General features: G+C 42.9%; 1 protein-coding gene across 1 annotated transcript; it reads right to left on the bottom strand.

Moving 5' to 3' along the window:
- Positions 1-3,711: 3,711 nt before the first annotated feature.
- CD83 (CD83 molecule) lies at positions 3,712-16,559 on the bottom strand. The gene is made up of 5 exons (XM_049823884.1): positions 16,517-16,559; positions 16,259-16,389; positions 5,909-6,125; positions 5,692-5,795; positions 3,712-3,870 (listed from the first exon to the last, which is right to left on the bottom strand). The coding sequence occupies exons 1-5, from the start codon at positions 16,557-16,559 to the stop codon at positions 3,712-3,714; spliced, it is 654 nt and encodes a 217-aa protein (XP_049679841.1).
- Between the last annotated feature and the right edge of the window lie 268 nt (positions 16,560-16,827).

Raw genomic sequence — 16,827 nt, forward strand, 5'->3', positions numbered from 1 at the left:
GATATTACTGTTGCAATGCTGTCAAGGTCACTGTCAGCCTGGGTTATCTGCTGTGTAAGTGCTAGCTGCACAAATCGGGCTTAGCTAAGGGCTATAATTCATACACTCAGCATTTTGTGGATTACAGCCTTTAGCTTTCCCTCATTGCCATTTTGGATATTCATTTAGCTCTGGTGTATGACTGTTGCAATTTTTCTTTGGGGTAATTTCCCCACGTGGTGCAGTGTTTCACTATATATCCCTTAATCACAGGCATACGAACTTGCTTTCTATGAGTAATTTTATGTATAATGCTTATTGTTATCTTTGAATGCAGATGGTTCACCTTTGGACAAAACAACAGAAAAAATGCAGGTTACAGAGGAAAAAACAAAATCAATTAAAAATTTACAAAACCCACAAGAAATATTAACAAGGAAGCTCCTGTGATTAAGGCACCCAGAGGAGAGTCAGGAAACCTCAGATCTCTTCGCAATTCTGATCCAGACTTCTTCAGGAGCTTTCTGATTTCCAGGTGTCTTAGATTTTTATTTATAAAACAAAGATTATAGTATTTCCCACCTCATGGATTTATTGAGATAAACTAAATTCCTGATTCTAGAATGTATTGTAAGAAAGTATTACAAGGAAGGGTTCTAGCATACACGTATGTTTTTATATTATCTGACAAAACTAAAGGCATACATAATAAGAAAAGTGGTGGAAAATAAATTTTTCTGTCCAAGAAAGCAATTAATCTGTATAATCAAAACAGCCTCTCGATTGTGCAATCTACATTGGATTCCCTTTAATAATGAAATGTTAAAGTCTAAAGAATGTGTGCATGTGCTCATCCCCTGTATGCCAGGCTAGCTGAGGCAGTAATTTTGAAATATGAATAGGTCCATATTGCAAGGAAAGGACTGTCTCTTCTGAGATACTATGTTGAAAAATGTGTAGCTCTTTCTGTAAGATTTTCAGTCAACACTCGATTTTTTTACTTTTTCTTTCTTCCCTGTTAGTGCTGAAGTTGCTGTAATATATTAGCTTTTATCCTTCAGTTGTCTGGTTCTCATTTGTAATATTTCTAGTTAATGTTAGGTTTTGTCCTACAATGCCACAACAGTTTCTTTACATCCTTTACATCCCAGATGTGCAGGCACCTTCATCGCTTTAGGATATTGCCTGTTTCTCTCCAGCTCTGTGATTCAGTCAGGCGTCTCAGCATCAGACTTTCTCGCTGCTGACGCCTTCTAAACTCTTTAACGCGTTTAAGTGGCCTTGGATGTGATCACTTCTACTGCACAGCTGGGCCCACAGCAAATCCTTAGAACCAACCAGCCTGAAACTTCTGAGCCTGAAATTTGACTCCCAGGGTTGTTGCCTCAGGCCCCATCTTCTGTATTGCAGACAGTTTGGCTCAGGGAAAAAATAATGGGTACAGTTGCTTACACAAAGTCCCTTTTTTCATTCTGTCCTATCTGATCTGATCCTATTTATACATCTGAAGAAATAATTTTAAAAGTGTTTCAGCCTTTGCCGCTGATTAATTATCAACCCCTTTCAAGTGAATTTTCCCTTCCTTCCTCTTATCTGCTCTCCTAAAAAAAAATATTAACAATAATAAAAGATAAACAAAAACCTACGACTGTCAGGTGTTAAGCCTTTCTGATCAAATGGAGGAACTCAATGTACCCTAGGTACATGCACATTTAGTTCATATTATTGCCACCTAAATGTACAGGTCACCCGTGACGGTGTGCCGTATTCAAAAGTGACCATGGGTAGACTGAAACACCCTTGTATTTTCCTTAATGACTTGCCTGTCACTAGGGAACAGGTGGTTTAGAATGTATGTTGGAGAGAAAGTGAAATTTTGAGGAAAATTTAAATTATCTGAGTTCCTTAGAAATGCATAAAATTATCCATTGCTTAATCAATTATACACACATACATGCCCTGTCCCGCAGAAGAAGCTGGATGAGGCATCTACATTATTTGATGCAATTATGTCAGTTGTAAAATAAAATGCAATTGATACAGAGTGTTTCTGGGTTTATTTGCCATATGTGGCACACAAAAACAAATGATAGGTTAACTCTGAATTTTTATTTAAATTATGTTACACACATTTATATGTAAAAATCGATTATAAACAAGCAAATGTGGCATCAATTTACCATGCTCTAAGTGAATTGCATATCCCTTGTAACCATTCTTCTGGCCAGGAACCCCTTGAACTCCACCAATGGAGACATCTACCCTGCTCACAGAGGCACTACTGAGTGATGCACAGTGCTTTCCTCCCACCAGCACTTCAAAATTAGTCAAAGGATTACAGAAAGAGTGTCCTTGTCACAGCCTGGAATTCCAAACTGCGTTAAAAATCCTAAGGTTGCAGTTTAACTCTTGAAGGATTTCTTTTTTTTTAAGATGTGTTCTTAAGTGCTTGCAAATTCTCATGTTTTGCCTCAAATTCTCATGCTGTGACATAAACACCCACAGTCACTCTAGACTCCTCTTGCTTCACCTTCTGTACCTGCAGCCCGATAAGGGAGGTTCCTTGATTTCAGACTCCAGAATCGCTCTTGTTTTCTTCGGTCCAAGAGGACAAGCCTTCTCTCCCTTATATTGTGTGCCTGAGTTCAGCTTTTCTCATGTCCTTGTTTCACATATACTACATACTGTCGGCACCAAAGCGGGTGCTCATGTGCCCTATCTTCTATTCCTATATCTCACAGCTGACTTACTTAATACATCCCAAGCATACGGATAGTTGATTTCTTCCAAGCCACGGCTTTGGTCATCACTTGTGTAACTTGACTGACATGGGTGACGCATACATTTGGCTTTATGTTTTCTAAACCACAAAATAAGTCAACTTTACATCTCCCTAATACCACAGGCTGCTTCTTTCTTACTTTTGTTGCTTTAAGGTTAATGGTCTCGCTGAAAATTCCTATGGATTGATCTATGGATTCTTATGGAGATGCCTCTGGGAAGTGACTGATGGACCCATTGTGCAAATCCATCCCTACTTCTCTTGCAGAGATAGAAGGTTCCTCTCAGTCCAGAAAGATTTCCAGAATATTTTCTCTCTTCTTACATTTCAGCCCGTCTGTCACTCGCAGATTTAAAAATGAATGTTGATTTGATTCACCCAGGACAAGAGCATGAAGTCACCTCTTCAGCCTACTTGAACATCACATGACAAGTTACATCCCATTTGCAGTAAAGGAACTCCATCCAGAATCAGGCTCAGAGCACGGAACAGAAACAGCCCCGCACACTTATCTGTCCGTACTGCAGCACCTGTTGCATTTGCTTTTGAAAGATGAGAGCTATTAGTTCAGTGAAGAGCTTAATCTCCCGGCTTTGCACTCCCGTGGCCTCCCTATCACCTGGCCTTCATATCACAGGCAGGTTCTTGCTCAGAACAAGAGGGCTACACAGCAGAGTGAAATAAAGGTGATGCCAACTTCATAACAGCATTGCAACACCGCTGTGTAGCTGTAATGGTATTTCTTAGCTGCCTAACTCCCAAAAGTTACTGTAGTGCATGACAGAGCTTTTCGAAGGCTTGCCCAGTGCAAGCAGATCACTGACAGGCTGCCTACACTTTCAGGCTGTTCCGAAGGGGCCATATATTACTGTTTATTTCCTCTCCATACAACTCGGCCATCCAGCTCGTGTCATGTTTACTGATGAGCCCACGGTGCTGTCAACGTCATCTTAGACAGAACTTGAAGTAAGCTCATTTTTGCAAGTGCTGTTGCTGTTTAAATCCTGGAAAGTTGTCATTTCACGTACATTGATGAGGGTAAGCATGTGTTTCATATCTGGTCTGTTTTTTTGATAATTGGGAGACATACTCTCTTTTCTTAGACATGTCTAAAAAAGAAAGCAGAGAGGAAAGCTCAAAACCAAGAATTCCTGTGAAAGGCAATTTTTTTTTAAAGCTTGAAAGTTTTGCTTTTTATCCTTGCTAACCATCTCTTATTAGACCTTTTTAATTTGTTTGTTACCAGAAGCACCCAGTACAAAGAAATGCTGCTGTTTCTTGCTCAATCAAGGAGCTTTATAGGACAAAAGCCTTAGTCACAAATGGAATTTTATATTTAATTCAAGTTTTCATATGAACAGGCCTTGCATCAAGCTCCTGCAAGTGTGTTCCCACCTGCCTTCAATACAGACTAGTGCCTGAAATTTCATCTAGTTGTCAAAGTAAAGCCCCAGTCCTGCCAACCAGTCTTAAACTTAATGTTGCTGTTGAGTTTAGCGGAGATAAGGCACAATCTCCACAAAAGGAGAGGACAAGGCAACCTGTAAGAATTTAACAGGCATTTTAAATAATGAAGCTCACTTGTGGGATCAGGGAAATATTAAATTTTGATGAAAGCTAGGTTGATACCTGAGACTGGACCTCACCGAAGAGTAAGATACACGTAATTCCACCAGAGTGGTTATTTTCACTACTTGGCTCTGCTTTTTTTTTTTAACTGCAACACTAAAACTGGGAGGGTTTTTTTTACATGTGGGAAGGAGAGGCTTCTGTGGAGATTTGAAATTCTTTCAGGACACTGAGCAGAACAGGGGCATCTGTCTCTTCTGAGTGATATCCTTGCTTTCATACTTTCATCCAAACAAATTCCTACAAGATTTATCTTGTCAAACTTTAGTCTGAATGGCACAAATTACTGGCAGGATTGTCAATCTAAAAAAGAGACAGGCATAAATTTAATTGCTCCCTGAAGATACATGAAAAGCTACATTTAGCTGTAGCTAATTAGATATTCTCCAATCAACAGCTATGATTCTTCTGCCAAGGAGCAAAACAAGAAGACAAATATGAAATAGGCAGCAAAAGTTAGATTTGACCTCCCAAAACGCTGGAGGTGGTTTTGTTTTGTTTTTAATTAGAAATGCAGCCAGTGTTGCACTGTACCAAGACCTGAGGTTCATGCTGCCTTTAAACCAGGAGGCACAGACTCCTGATTGTTCTGCACAAGGGAGTGACTTCACCACTATCGCAAACAAAAAATATTTTTGTTTCTGTGAACTGAGCTTCCCAAATACCTCCTCTCCCCACCTTTCCCAGAACTACCTGACAGCATTAAAGGTATGGATAAAACCCCAAGGAGGTTCTTTTCCAAGGATCTTAAAATATCTGTTTACCAAGAAAGATGGAGCTTCACAAAAATGCCTGTCTGAAATGGGGTTGTCACCAATTTACAGGTATGGATACCGAGGCAAAAAATAGGTGGACTTGAACTTTGTCCATCATGCCACCACACAAAGCAATGCCATAGGTGAGAAAGGGCTCCCAAGGGCCTGTGCCTCCATCTCAGGCAAATGCTGTTCCCAAGCACCAAAGCAGAAGATCTGTTGATGTGCCCTTGAACTGAAGAGTAGCTTCCACTCAGACTAACTGGAAGCAGAAATGGGCAGCAGGGTACAGGAAAATGACTGTCTGGTTTGAGTTAGATCAGGGTGCAGTGAAATTTTTTATCTCTTTGGGACTCCATCCTCTGTTTCTCGTGCACCTGAGTTTCCTCTGGTTTTGAAAATACCGTGTGAGTATTTAAAGGATTTGATCATAAATTAAGTATGAACACTAACGTCTGATTGGCCGTGTTAAGGTGGTGCTAGCAGAGAAAATGAGTGCAGGGTGGGTTTTTTGTTGGTTTGTTTATGAGAAAGGGAATTACTTACACAGGTAAAAAAGATGAGCAGCAAGTAAAAAATCCCAAGACAAGTCAGCATGAAAAGCTCAGCTTTGTATTTTTTTAGTTTTTCATCTTCTATTCCAGGGCAACCTAAAATGTGAAGCAAGGTGTTACATTTTTCTGGTGTTTATACAATATTTTTAAACTGTTACCTTCGTGAAATGCCAGGTGGAGCATGAGACAGTCAAGAGTCTCTACTGTACCTGTTACTCTTAATGTGACTGTGCCACTCAGATTGTGTTCTCCACTCTGTTGCCCCAAAATGCACTTGTATGTCCCGCTGTTTCGGCTGGTTGCGTTTTTGATCCTCAGTGAAAAGAAGGTGTCGTTGGAGAGCTCCAGGGACCCCCCAAGTTTTTTTGGATAATGAGATTCCACATCAAGGACTTTCCATGCTATTCCTTCGCCTTCTCCAGCCATCTGGAAAACACAAATATATTTCTCATCTTGGGCAACAGTGTCAGCCTGAGTTTTAGGGGAAAGAGAGTTTTAAAGCCAGTTTATGGCTGAAAATACAGAGGCTGAAGAGAGGTGGGGGGAATCTCAAAAGCATCTAATACGTTCATGCTCACCATGCATGTGCTCACATGCACATTTTTCCTTAAATAGACACTATATTATGAATAGATACTATAGAGCTATTCTGTAATAGCTTCTTAATCTGCTTCTCCTGGACACAATCCTGGTGGAGATATAACACGATAAAAGGCAGCGGTAGAGTTTGCTCCCAAAGTGTCTACGCAGAGGCCCCAAATGAGTTCAAACAGAGAGAGATGGTCCACGGGGATGGAGCCGAGGCAGCAAGAGGCATTCCTACCCAGCTGCTTAGCAGTGGCTCTGGGGACCAGAGGTCCCCAGGAGAGCGTGGCAGCAGGCAGGTAGGCTCCACCGCTGCCTGCGCTCGCCCTGCCAGCACAATTTCTGCCGTGCAGCGATGGGAATTAAACCTGCCTACCCAGCAGGCATGCCGCAGAGCGCGCCGGCTCTGCCAGCACGGGCTGGCATCCTCCCAGCGACCCTGCAGCCCAGAGCTCCTTGTGGGAACGCAGCCCTGGAAACTGCACTTCCCCATGCCAGTCTCTGTGCAGCTGACCCCTGAAACCACTGTGCCTCTCTGGAGGGATGAGGGTTTCCCCCTTCCCCTCTCCTCCCCTCTTTGTTGGAAGCAAAGAACAAAAAATTGCTTCAACGCCTTCAGATTCAGTTGCGTGAAGGTCACAAGCAGGTTCTGGTGCACTTGGGGAGCATTTGTATGTTGAATTTCTTAATTGTAACCAGAAGAGCTACATTCCTTGGCATTGCTGAGAGGCTGCTGGAGGAATGAAGTGTATTCCCAGAACAGTTTGTACTGCGGGGTGATAGGATGCACTGAAAATGACAATTGGCTGGGAACCACAAAGAAGAGAGAAATCACTAACTTGATTTGAAAGATGGGAGAAGGGTTTGAATTAGCCCGTGTCCATTCTTATTCATCGACATTGCTCCCTGGGATTCGAGGCAGCGTGCCTTCCATGAAGGTTTCCCGAGTAATGAATTCAGTCTTTCTGTGGACCGCCAGAGCCAGCTCAAACAGTCCAAGGCTCAGCTTCTCAGCCAAACCTATCACTAATGTAAGCCAAGACTTTTTTATTATTTTATTTTAACAGACACATTTTTGGGTTGCATATTGGTGCTTACTTTCTATCAGTATAGCTACTGCATTAGGGTATAACCATCACACTGTAAGTTATTAAAATTAACACAATTTTCTCATACTGAGGCTAAGAGTATCTGGTTTCCCTTTCATGTATTTGCATGACGAAAGCATACTCGGGCGTCTGGAGAGAAATATGGGCCTGATGCCCCATTATACTTTGCTACTTTTGCAGCCCTAAAATGGTGTAAAACAAGCTGCAAATTGGGGAATTTTTCAGGAACTGGGGAATCGGACTAAAGCACAAGATTTTCATAATTGTAAAGATCCTTTCTCAGAAAGGTTTGGGGTTTTTTAGTGCATCAACTGAAACACAGCAGTAATTCCCTGGGGCTTTCCACACTTTACCCAGTAAGAGGGAAGAAAGCACATTCTTCCTCTTAATCCCCCAGTAAATTTACCCCAGCTTCTCTTTCTTATTATGCTCAGCCCCAAGCACCTATGAGATGAGCAGTACCTATGGTGGTTTTCAGGCTGTAGGGACTTCACTGTGCTGCAGGGATTTAGAGATTTTCGGGCCCTGCACATTGTCAAGAGATGTGGCCAGAGGAATTCCAATACCCAGGCTGGGCTCAGCTCTGGTTACAAGTGGGTCAACAGCAGTTAAGTGGAGAGAGTTGACCTCCCTCAGATCTAATTTTTGCCACTCTCCCTTCCTTTACCACCCCCTTCCTTCGTGAAATTTAAAACTGCCCACAGGGCAATAAAGAGAACCAGCCTGGCTGCCCTTTGCATTGCCCTAAAATGCAAATAGGAGGTCTGAGCTACACACGGAAAATTGGTTTTGTTTTTTTCTCTTTTTTTTTTTTTTTTTTAGTTTACTGGTAGCATAAGTAATTGCTGTCTTGGGTGGTAAATGGTGCTGTGATTCTTGTGGCTGAGACCTGGGAATCAGAAAACACTTTGATCTTTCTGTATGCAATTGTAATCACCACTGCTAGTATAAGGGAGAAGTCAATTAAGTCCATGCCTCCTACGCCTGACCATGCTCTTATTCCCAGTGAGATTTTTGGTAAATGATTTATCTTCTCTATTTTATGGGGACACTGAGGGATAGGGTTGATTATTGGCACCAAAGCATTTCGAGGTGGTCAGTTGCTGTCACAAGTACAGTGACGGTGACCCTGGAGACAAGCAAGTCAAACTTTGCCTTATGCAGACCCGCTCTGCGTAAGGCAAAGCAGTGTCCATGAAGCTGCACTAACAACATGCCTTTCCCCAAAATAGAAAAAAAAGTTACTTCGTGGCCTAATCTAGCTCCCTCACTTGTGGAGAAACCAGTCGTGATCTGGATGGGGGTCACAAACCTGTGTATTTGGGGAGGAGGAGTAACGGTTCATATGTGTGGGTTGAATTCGGGTTTTGCATGCCTCTCTTTCTCCATTAAGTCTCCTCTTTACTGAAGAGCAAAGGCAGGCAAGGCAGTCCGTTGTGGTGCTGGGGTGCCCAGCAGTCTCCCTACATTTTTTAGGCTACAGAGACATCTGGTGGCATTTTTCCAGCCTCTACACACAGCGCATCCATCCCTACTCAGAGGTCACAGCAACCCCTTTCTCTGATGCCTGAGCCAAGCCTTTTTCCGCTGCAATCTTATCTGCTACTATGAAAGAAAATCAACCCCTCCCTTTTTAAAATCTCTAAGTAGCGAGGAAACATCTGAGCAAATTTGCAGACTATGTCCCCATATCCCAGTTCTGTAAAAGGAAGTCCATGAGATGTTCAGTAAGGTCATTATTCTGCCTCTTGCTCTATTCAAGCCAACCTCTTTTCCCCCCAAACCTAATTAAAATTATGAAAATGCCACTTTGTTTGCCACCTCCTGTGAATTACTTGGCAGACTCTCACTAGACAGATCATTTTGCAGCTCAAGCTCCTATGATAATCCAGCGCTAATTCATGCCAAATGTCCTCCAGGTGATACCACAGCCCAAGGTAAATGCTAGGGGTTTTACCTAATTAATTCCACACAAGCTTAGAGGGATCGAAGCGAATGCTGTTGGTGGCAGCAATCCACTTGTGTAGGGACCATCTTCTTCTTTAATCAGCGACAAAATATTTTCTGCCCGCATTTCGTTTGCATTTCATTTCCTTTCCGCCGTTGCTGGCGAGCGAGCTGCAGCACGCCGGCTCCCTCTGCTCCCCACTGCCAACGGGAGGAGGAAAGGGAGGTTTTCTTTTCCTGCTCCCATGTTTGCTGTTAATGGCTTTACCAAAATTCAAAAGGCAAATCATGATTCGTGCGGGGACCAGTAGAAATGCTACTGAATCTATTTACATAAAAAGGGTCTCGTTGCCATGCTGGCTGCTGGGGGTTACTGAAGCAAGAATTTTGCTGGGAACAGAGACCTGCAGGCTGGCAGCATCATTCTTCCTATCTGCATAAAACTACCCATTAAGAAAATTAAACAACAAAAGAAATGTGAGTTCGTGTTTATTGTCACATATACATTCGCCAGCAGCAACATTTGTGACAGGCTTTTTCAGAAATCAGCTGGGGGGCTAAGTCTGTTGTTTTCTGTTATATCAATCACCTCCACAGCAATGAGAGGGAATGCTACCCCCAGGGGCTGATACTGTCCAACACCTTCATTAACGACCTGGACACTGGGGCAGAGCATGTGCTCAGCAAGTCTGCAGATGACACAAAGCTGGGAGGAGTGGCTGATACACCAGAGGGTCGTGCTGCCATCCAGAGGGACCTCGACAGGCTGGGGACACGGGCTGACAGGAGCCTCATGAAGTTCAGCAAACAGAAATGCCAAGTCCTGCCCCTGGGGACAAATAACCCCAGGGACCAGGACAGGCTGGGGCCAACCTGCTGGAAAGGCCCTGGGGGTCCTGGTGGACGCCAAGCTGACCATGAGCCGGCGATGAGCCCTTGTGGCAAAGACCACCAACAGCCTCCTGGGCTGCACTCGGCAGAGCATCTCCAGCAGGTCGAGGGAGGTGATCCTTCCCCTCTGCTCAGCCCTGGTGAGATGCACCTGGAGTGCTGGGTCCAGTCCTGGGCTCCCCAGTACAAGGGAGACATGGACATGCTGGACAGAGAGTCCAGCGAAGGGCCACAAAGATGATTAATGGCTTGGAGCATCTGACATACGAGGAGAGACTGAGAGCCGGGACTGTTGAGCCTGGAGGAGACCAGGCTCAGGGGCATCTTATCAACATGTACCTGATTGCTGGGGGATAAAGAAGCTAAAGCCAGACTCTTCTCAGTGGCCTCCAGAGACAAAACAGGAGGCAATGGGCACAAACTGAAATTCAGAAAACTCCATTTAAATGTAAGAAAAACCTTTTTTACTGTGGGGGTGGTTGAACACTGGAATGGGCTGCTCAGAGAGGGTGGGGAGTCTCCATCCTTGGAGATGTTCAAAACCTGGCTGGACACAGCCCTGAGCAACCAGCTCTAGTTGCCTTATTTTAGTGAGTTTAATTCAAAGTTATTCTAGTTCCCAAAAGCTTGGAAATGCTTGGTCTAAAGAGGTTGAGATTTTCCCACATGTATTTTCCAGTCAATTGACCGATTCCTGTTAAGTGTGTCCTAGCCTGGACCTTTTTCGTAAGAATAGTGGTGGTGATACAGGGGATATTAAAATGGGATAGGTTTGATTGAAAATATGGCTGAGCTGATACATTTCTGTTCTCTGACTGGCTGAATTACAAGAAATAGGTAGAATAATTAGGCCTCCAAAATTTAAGTGCTCTTCAGCAAATATTTCTTTTTCAGAGAACTAAAAATAAGATGTAAGAATGAGAAGAAATACTTTTCTTGGTCCTAGCTGGCTGGGTTTTAGCTGCAGTTTTGAAAACTGCTACAGCATTACATGATTGTGCCACTAAACAAAGGCAATTCACCCATGCTGTAGTACTTACACCCAACTAATCAATTAAAATTTAGTTTTATCATGTACATGTGAGAGCAAGCAGTTGTTAAGTTAACTCCTGTTCTCTGCTCTCATTGAATCCCTTTTCTCATCGAGCTTTTCCCAGACTAAGGTGGTATGTTGGCTCCCAGGTAAATCAAAGTGCCAATATAATCCACTTTTCCCATAAAAGCAAATTTTTATTTCAAACAAAATGGTTCAGGTCCAAAACTGATGTCAGTTTAAAGGTGGAATGTATTAACATTAATTTATTTTCTTCTGAGGGTGGGATGATTGTAAAAATGGGTTTGTTTAAAATTGTACCAGCAATAATGGCCAAGTTGAAATTTCTGACTGCTAAAGAGATCTAAAAACTATATACAGCCAGAAGGAATTTATTTTCTGAAGCAAAATAGCTAGAATTCTGGCAATGCCCGATAGCCAACATATAATGAATCACAACTGAGCTGAAACCACTTAATAGGTGTATTTTTCAGCACAAAAGCACTTTCACATTTGATTAGTGCTGAAGGTGCATCCATATGGTTCCTATACAGTGTCATGTAGAGATACCAATGTTAAATTTGAAAAAAACAGACATAAATTGTGGGCACATGTGAGTGAACTCTAACTGTGCTTTAAAGGGGAAAGAAAAAGAAGAAAAACCAAAACCCAACCCCAAAATTACAGCAAAGGAACTGCATGTGACACATGAGCCAGCTGGAAAAGCCCTCTGACTCAGTCACACAGCCTCTTTATTGTTTTGGGGTGTTTTTTTTTTAGCTAAGGGCATCCAGTGCTAGCTCATGTCAGGCAAAAGAATTGTTTTGGTCATGAAATCATTTCCACTGCTCCCTTCCTGTCTAAATCATCAATGTGTTGGAGCTACTTGGAGCTGAATAGATGTCTGAGGAGCATTTAACTGCGTTTCTTTGGGTATGTTAGAAATTAGACTGAAGTAATTTAGCAACCTATGCTAATAGGTAATAGCTATGCACATTTAGCAAAAGTAATTTCCTTGGAAGGAAGGTGCGATTAATATTAAATGTCTGTAAGGTTTATTCTTATTTGTAATATGACTTCCCCCTCTAATTCTGCCACAATTTTATATTTTTCAGGGAAGTGTTATAAAGTTAACAGACTTCTCTCCACTGAAGTACAGCCTTCTTTCCTCTTCCTCAAGATTTGTTTTAGATTAAGACTTTTCTGGCTATCACATGAACAAAATAGTGAAATATCCACTGGGACTTCATTTGTGTGTGTATAAACTTGGTTTTCAAACTGGATATAAAGTGATAATTATGAGGTTTTATGAAGTGGTTCTTATTTTCAATGTGCTACACAAAGAGAAACTTCAGTTTTCATTAGCCTTACAAGGCAGAAAGGTAAGTAAAGTTTCATTACCCAGGTTCTTGTTTCATAGGTGGGCCGTAGAGATTCAAACCAGTATTTCCATATACAATTCCCAGTACCTGGGTGCTTATGCAAAAATTACCTAGTTTTCAGTTCTCAGTTGGCAAACTTCCACACTGCTCATATACTGGTTTATGGCATGTAGGTTGCCCAGCAGTCCTAAAAATGACCCACACTTGAAGGGTATCATCATTATGAACTCTCTAACTTTTCCATGGCCACATAGTGAATGAGGTGAGAGCTGCACCAGGCTGGAAGAGGACTTTGTGCTCTACCTTCTCCCCAGTGTGCTAGGCCTGCCTACTTCAAGTATTTCTAAGTAAAAATCATTTTGTCTGAGCTGACTGAGTGTGGTCTTGATTCCGCAGAGAACTACTTACACGTATGACTTCATGCATGCAGATAATCTAATTAGCTCCAAGGATACTGGGCACACAACAGGTTAAACACATGCATGGCTTTTTGCAGTATGAGATATTAGCAAAAGTGAAGGAACTGTTGAATGCAATCCTTCTTTTTTACATCCAGTTGGATTTTTGGCACCAGAATATTAACTCCTTTAAACAATTATTTTTCCATACAAAACTGAAAAAGCAAGTACTTTTAAATAGCATCTTCTTTTTTTTTTTTTTTTTAAAGCAGATTGTAACAAACTATTTAAAAGTACCCCTTAATTGGTCAGAGCATGCAGAGGTGCCAGTAGGAAGGAGGAGATTGTTCACTGAGCCTTCACCCTGCGCAAACAGCTGCACATGCAGCACCGTAATGTTGTCGCCATCATTTTTTTAAAGCAATAGAAGCAAAGGTTAATTGCTTGCATTTACTGCACAGTTCAAAGTGGCCTTATACAAAAGATTTAGCCTAACAGCTGCTTGAACTTTATAGTCTGAAATTTCATACCATTTGTTGGAATTACCTTTTAATTAGGCCTTTGGGGGTATATGTGGTGTTTATTGATTAATCCTTCAGTAGTTGTTTTTTAAATAACAGATTAATTCTCTGTGTTGGGTAGCCCAGTCGTGCTCTGCCATTCCCCCACCCTCCTTTTGCAGTGTTGGGTGGGGACAGCAGCACACAGCCAAGAAAACGGAGAGGGAGAAGAGGGAGAGGGAGAGGAGAGGGAGCTTCAAGCTGCTGCCTATTTAGCTAGCCCCACAAGTAGAAGAAGTATGGCTTCTTCAGCACAAAACACTGAGCCTAAATTACTTTTTCCTGCTGAGAGTCAGGCTTTTTAGCTTTGGTGCTGTGCTTTTCCTAATATGGCTGTGACTGTGGCTTGAGCTAGCATCACCAAGAGTGGCATTAACTGCCTGTCCCCACTTCCCATCTCTCTCCTGGGATGAGTAACCAGCAGACTGCAGTACCATGGTTGGTGCCATCAGCCCTGAGGATGGTGGCAAGAGCTGAAGGTAGCTACATTTTATTACTTCTTGTAGTTTAGGCAGTGCCAGCAGAGAAAAAAAGCATGAGGTCCTGTCATGCTGGGCACTGGAAAAACAGTCTTTTCCCGAGTGAAAGGTATGAAGGAGGAGAAGTAAGGAGACCATGGAAGGAGAGGAGATTGGCAGGACATGGCAGGGGAGTGCAGCAGCAGTCAAGACTGCTGCAAAGCGAAGCAGCACTAGTGAGGGCTGCCGAGGAAGGGGCATACACAAAAGGCATCATCAAATAACACCCTCCTTTGCATGTGCAGTCATTTTGTGCCCAGGTGAAGCTGTAAAGAGCTACAAGACAACACAGAATATGGTCTACAGGGTTTCCTTACACTCTTTCATCATGGCAATGGCTTTTGGCTCCTGTGTGTTGCCTGGCCCTCCCAGCTGCCACTGACCTCAGAAAGACATGCTTCTGGAGGATCCCCACACTTCAGCCTGCTGAAACTGGTTTTGGTTTTGTTGACTTCCAACAGTGGTTTGGGGGAGAATTTTCAGGGATACAGTCAACCTGTCTGTTTAGTACTCCCCCACCCCTAGCCACTTCTGCTCAATTCCTCCAGGTCCACCAGACTGCATGGTTTGCCTGCAATGCGCTCCCTGGGCTGTCTAGATTCTGTGGGAAACATGGGGCCTTAAATAATTAGCATGTATCTGGATGGAAAATACATGTCTTTATCCAGCTTTTGAAGCAGAAAGCAAAAAAGAGCAAGTTGACACCTATCCCAGCTCTCAGAGTAATCTGCAACCAAATGCATTATTCTTTCCTCTCTGTCTCCCACCCACGTTTAGTTCAGCATTTTGGAAAAAGAAGGAGACTATAGATGCTGCACTTGCTGATGGGCTGGTAGCCAGATGTTCGAAACAGCTCTTTCAGAGTTAGGTACCTTTGGGTTGCAGTTGTCATCTAGTCAGTAGGCAGGTGCTCATTGTTGTACCAGAACTGACACTCAGATGGACTGCAAGTTTCAACCACAGAAACCCTATCTAATAACACTGTTTGTTGGTTTACTATAGGGAATAATTTTTAAAATGTATCTGACCAAACTGCTGGGGAAGCCAAGGCTGTGGCTTTATGTTCTGGCAGAGATAAATTAATAGTTTTCACCTACCAACAATAGGGTTTTTTCCCTTCCACTGCTCTTCCATCACATGGGAAAGTAATTAAACTCTGTAACTCAAAAAATCTATTTGCAGATTGATTTTCCCCTATTACAACAAGCAACAGCAAATTGACTTAACAGGCAACCAGAGGACCACCAGGACTGACCCATGGTAAGTGGCGGTAGTGCATGTCTGGGAGTGAGGAATGAGGGAGAACAGAACCTTCCCTTTTTTCCTGTTAATTTGGCTCACACTATAAGCTGAAATTATGCGCTGAGATGCAAATACATGGTACCATACAGCAAGTCAACAGCCACTTCTTCAGCCACTACGCAATTCTGCCTCGCTTTCTATGAGAAATTTAATCTTGAAAGTGTTGAACAGAACTTGCTGCTCATTAGCCGATTGATCCTTGTAGCCCTCCTGCAAATATGTGGTCAGCAGGGCTCTCCTGCTTTGGAGATGGGAATGCTGAACCAGCACAGCCACGATTGGACTTTCACTTCGTGACGCAAAGAGATAACTCAGAATTTGTAGCTCTCCATCAGCATTTCTGCATACCCTGCCCTTATGTCCACCTCCACTAGCCAAACCTTCCTAAAGAATAGCAAGTACTTGATTAGTTCTTCTATTTCAAACAAAAAATCAGCTCCTGTTTGGGGGGAGATTAACCAAGGCACAATATCGCTGATGTTTCAAGGTTTAAATACCAACTTTTGCTCTGAAGAAACATCCTGGAAAGACTCCTCTTTGGAGTGGTATATGTACATCAGACATCACCTGAATTCTGATCCCTGGAAGCCAGCAATATTTAGATAGAAAAGCAGGCCAAGAGCAATTCAGGGATCACGCTCAAATAGTCTGTCTACATTGACATGGAAAATGCCTGTTCTCTGTGAACAGCTCAAATGCTTTCATTGCTGCCTTATCTCTGCTGCACTGAGAGGTGGATGCCTCTTCATAAAATAACCCATTTTGTACAAGACAAGCCAGTATCAAGTAGGAAAGCAAAGCAGACTGCTCAAGTAACTTAGGCTTTTTTCTTACTTTGTACCAAGATGCTGTCTGGTAGGTGATTGAGGAGTCCCAAAGAACTTTACAGGGCAGCAGCGCTTCTTCAGCACATCTCACAGCAACATCTGGGACCGCCACAGAAGCCCCACTGATCAAGCACCAAACTGCAAAGCACAGGACACATCACCTTTAAAAGAGTTTGCCTAGGTAATCCTCCCTCTCTTCCCAAAACATATCCCCACAAAATAAATGTGAAAGACCAGAATGAAAAAGGCAAGGCTCCCCACTTACCGTTGCACAGGGTGATGAGCAGAGCGTGGACTACTGAAGACATGTTTTTTGCTGCTTCAAACCACAGAGCAGCAACAGTGTGCCTCTTCACTGGACCGACTGTGAGAGCAGAGTGGAACTGCTACTGCTTCTGGAGAGATATTTCTGGAGACAGACTGGGGAATCCCCCAGATGGCTTATCTTGAAGGGCCTCGTCACAGGGAAAACCCCTGCCTGTAGAAGCCAGTGCTTCTCTGTTAAATCTGTTAGGTCACTCCCATTTCTGCAACTGGTTTTATTCTTTTTTTCCCTGCCCTCCATGTTGATCTGAA

The sequence above is a fragment of the Accipiter gentilis genome, chromosome 20 (assembly GCF_929443795.1).
Source record: "Accipiter gentilis chromosome 20, bAccGen1.1, whole genome shotgun sequence".
NCBI classification, from domain to species: domain Eukaryota; kingdom Metazoa; phylum Chordata; class Aves; order Accipitriformes; family Accipitridae; genus Astur; species Astur gentilis.

Excerpts from the sequence above, each read along its gene's own strand:
- CD83 (XM_049823884.1), bottom strand. The coding sequence starts at position 16,559 with ATGTCTTCAGTAGTCCACGCTCTGCTCATCACCCTGTGCAACG. Across the intron at positions 5,796-5,908 it reads AGTCACATTAAGAGTAACAG|GTTGCCCTGGAATAGAAGAT; the intron begins GTACAGTAGAGA and ends TTCACATTTTAG. Across the intron at positions 3,871-5,691 it reads TGCTCATCTTTTTTACCTGT|ACATGTCTAAGAAAAGAGAG; the intron begins GTAAGTAATTCC and ends TTTCTTTTTTAG.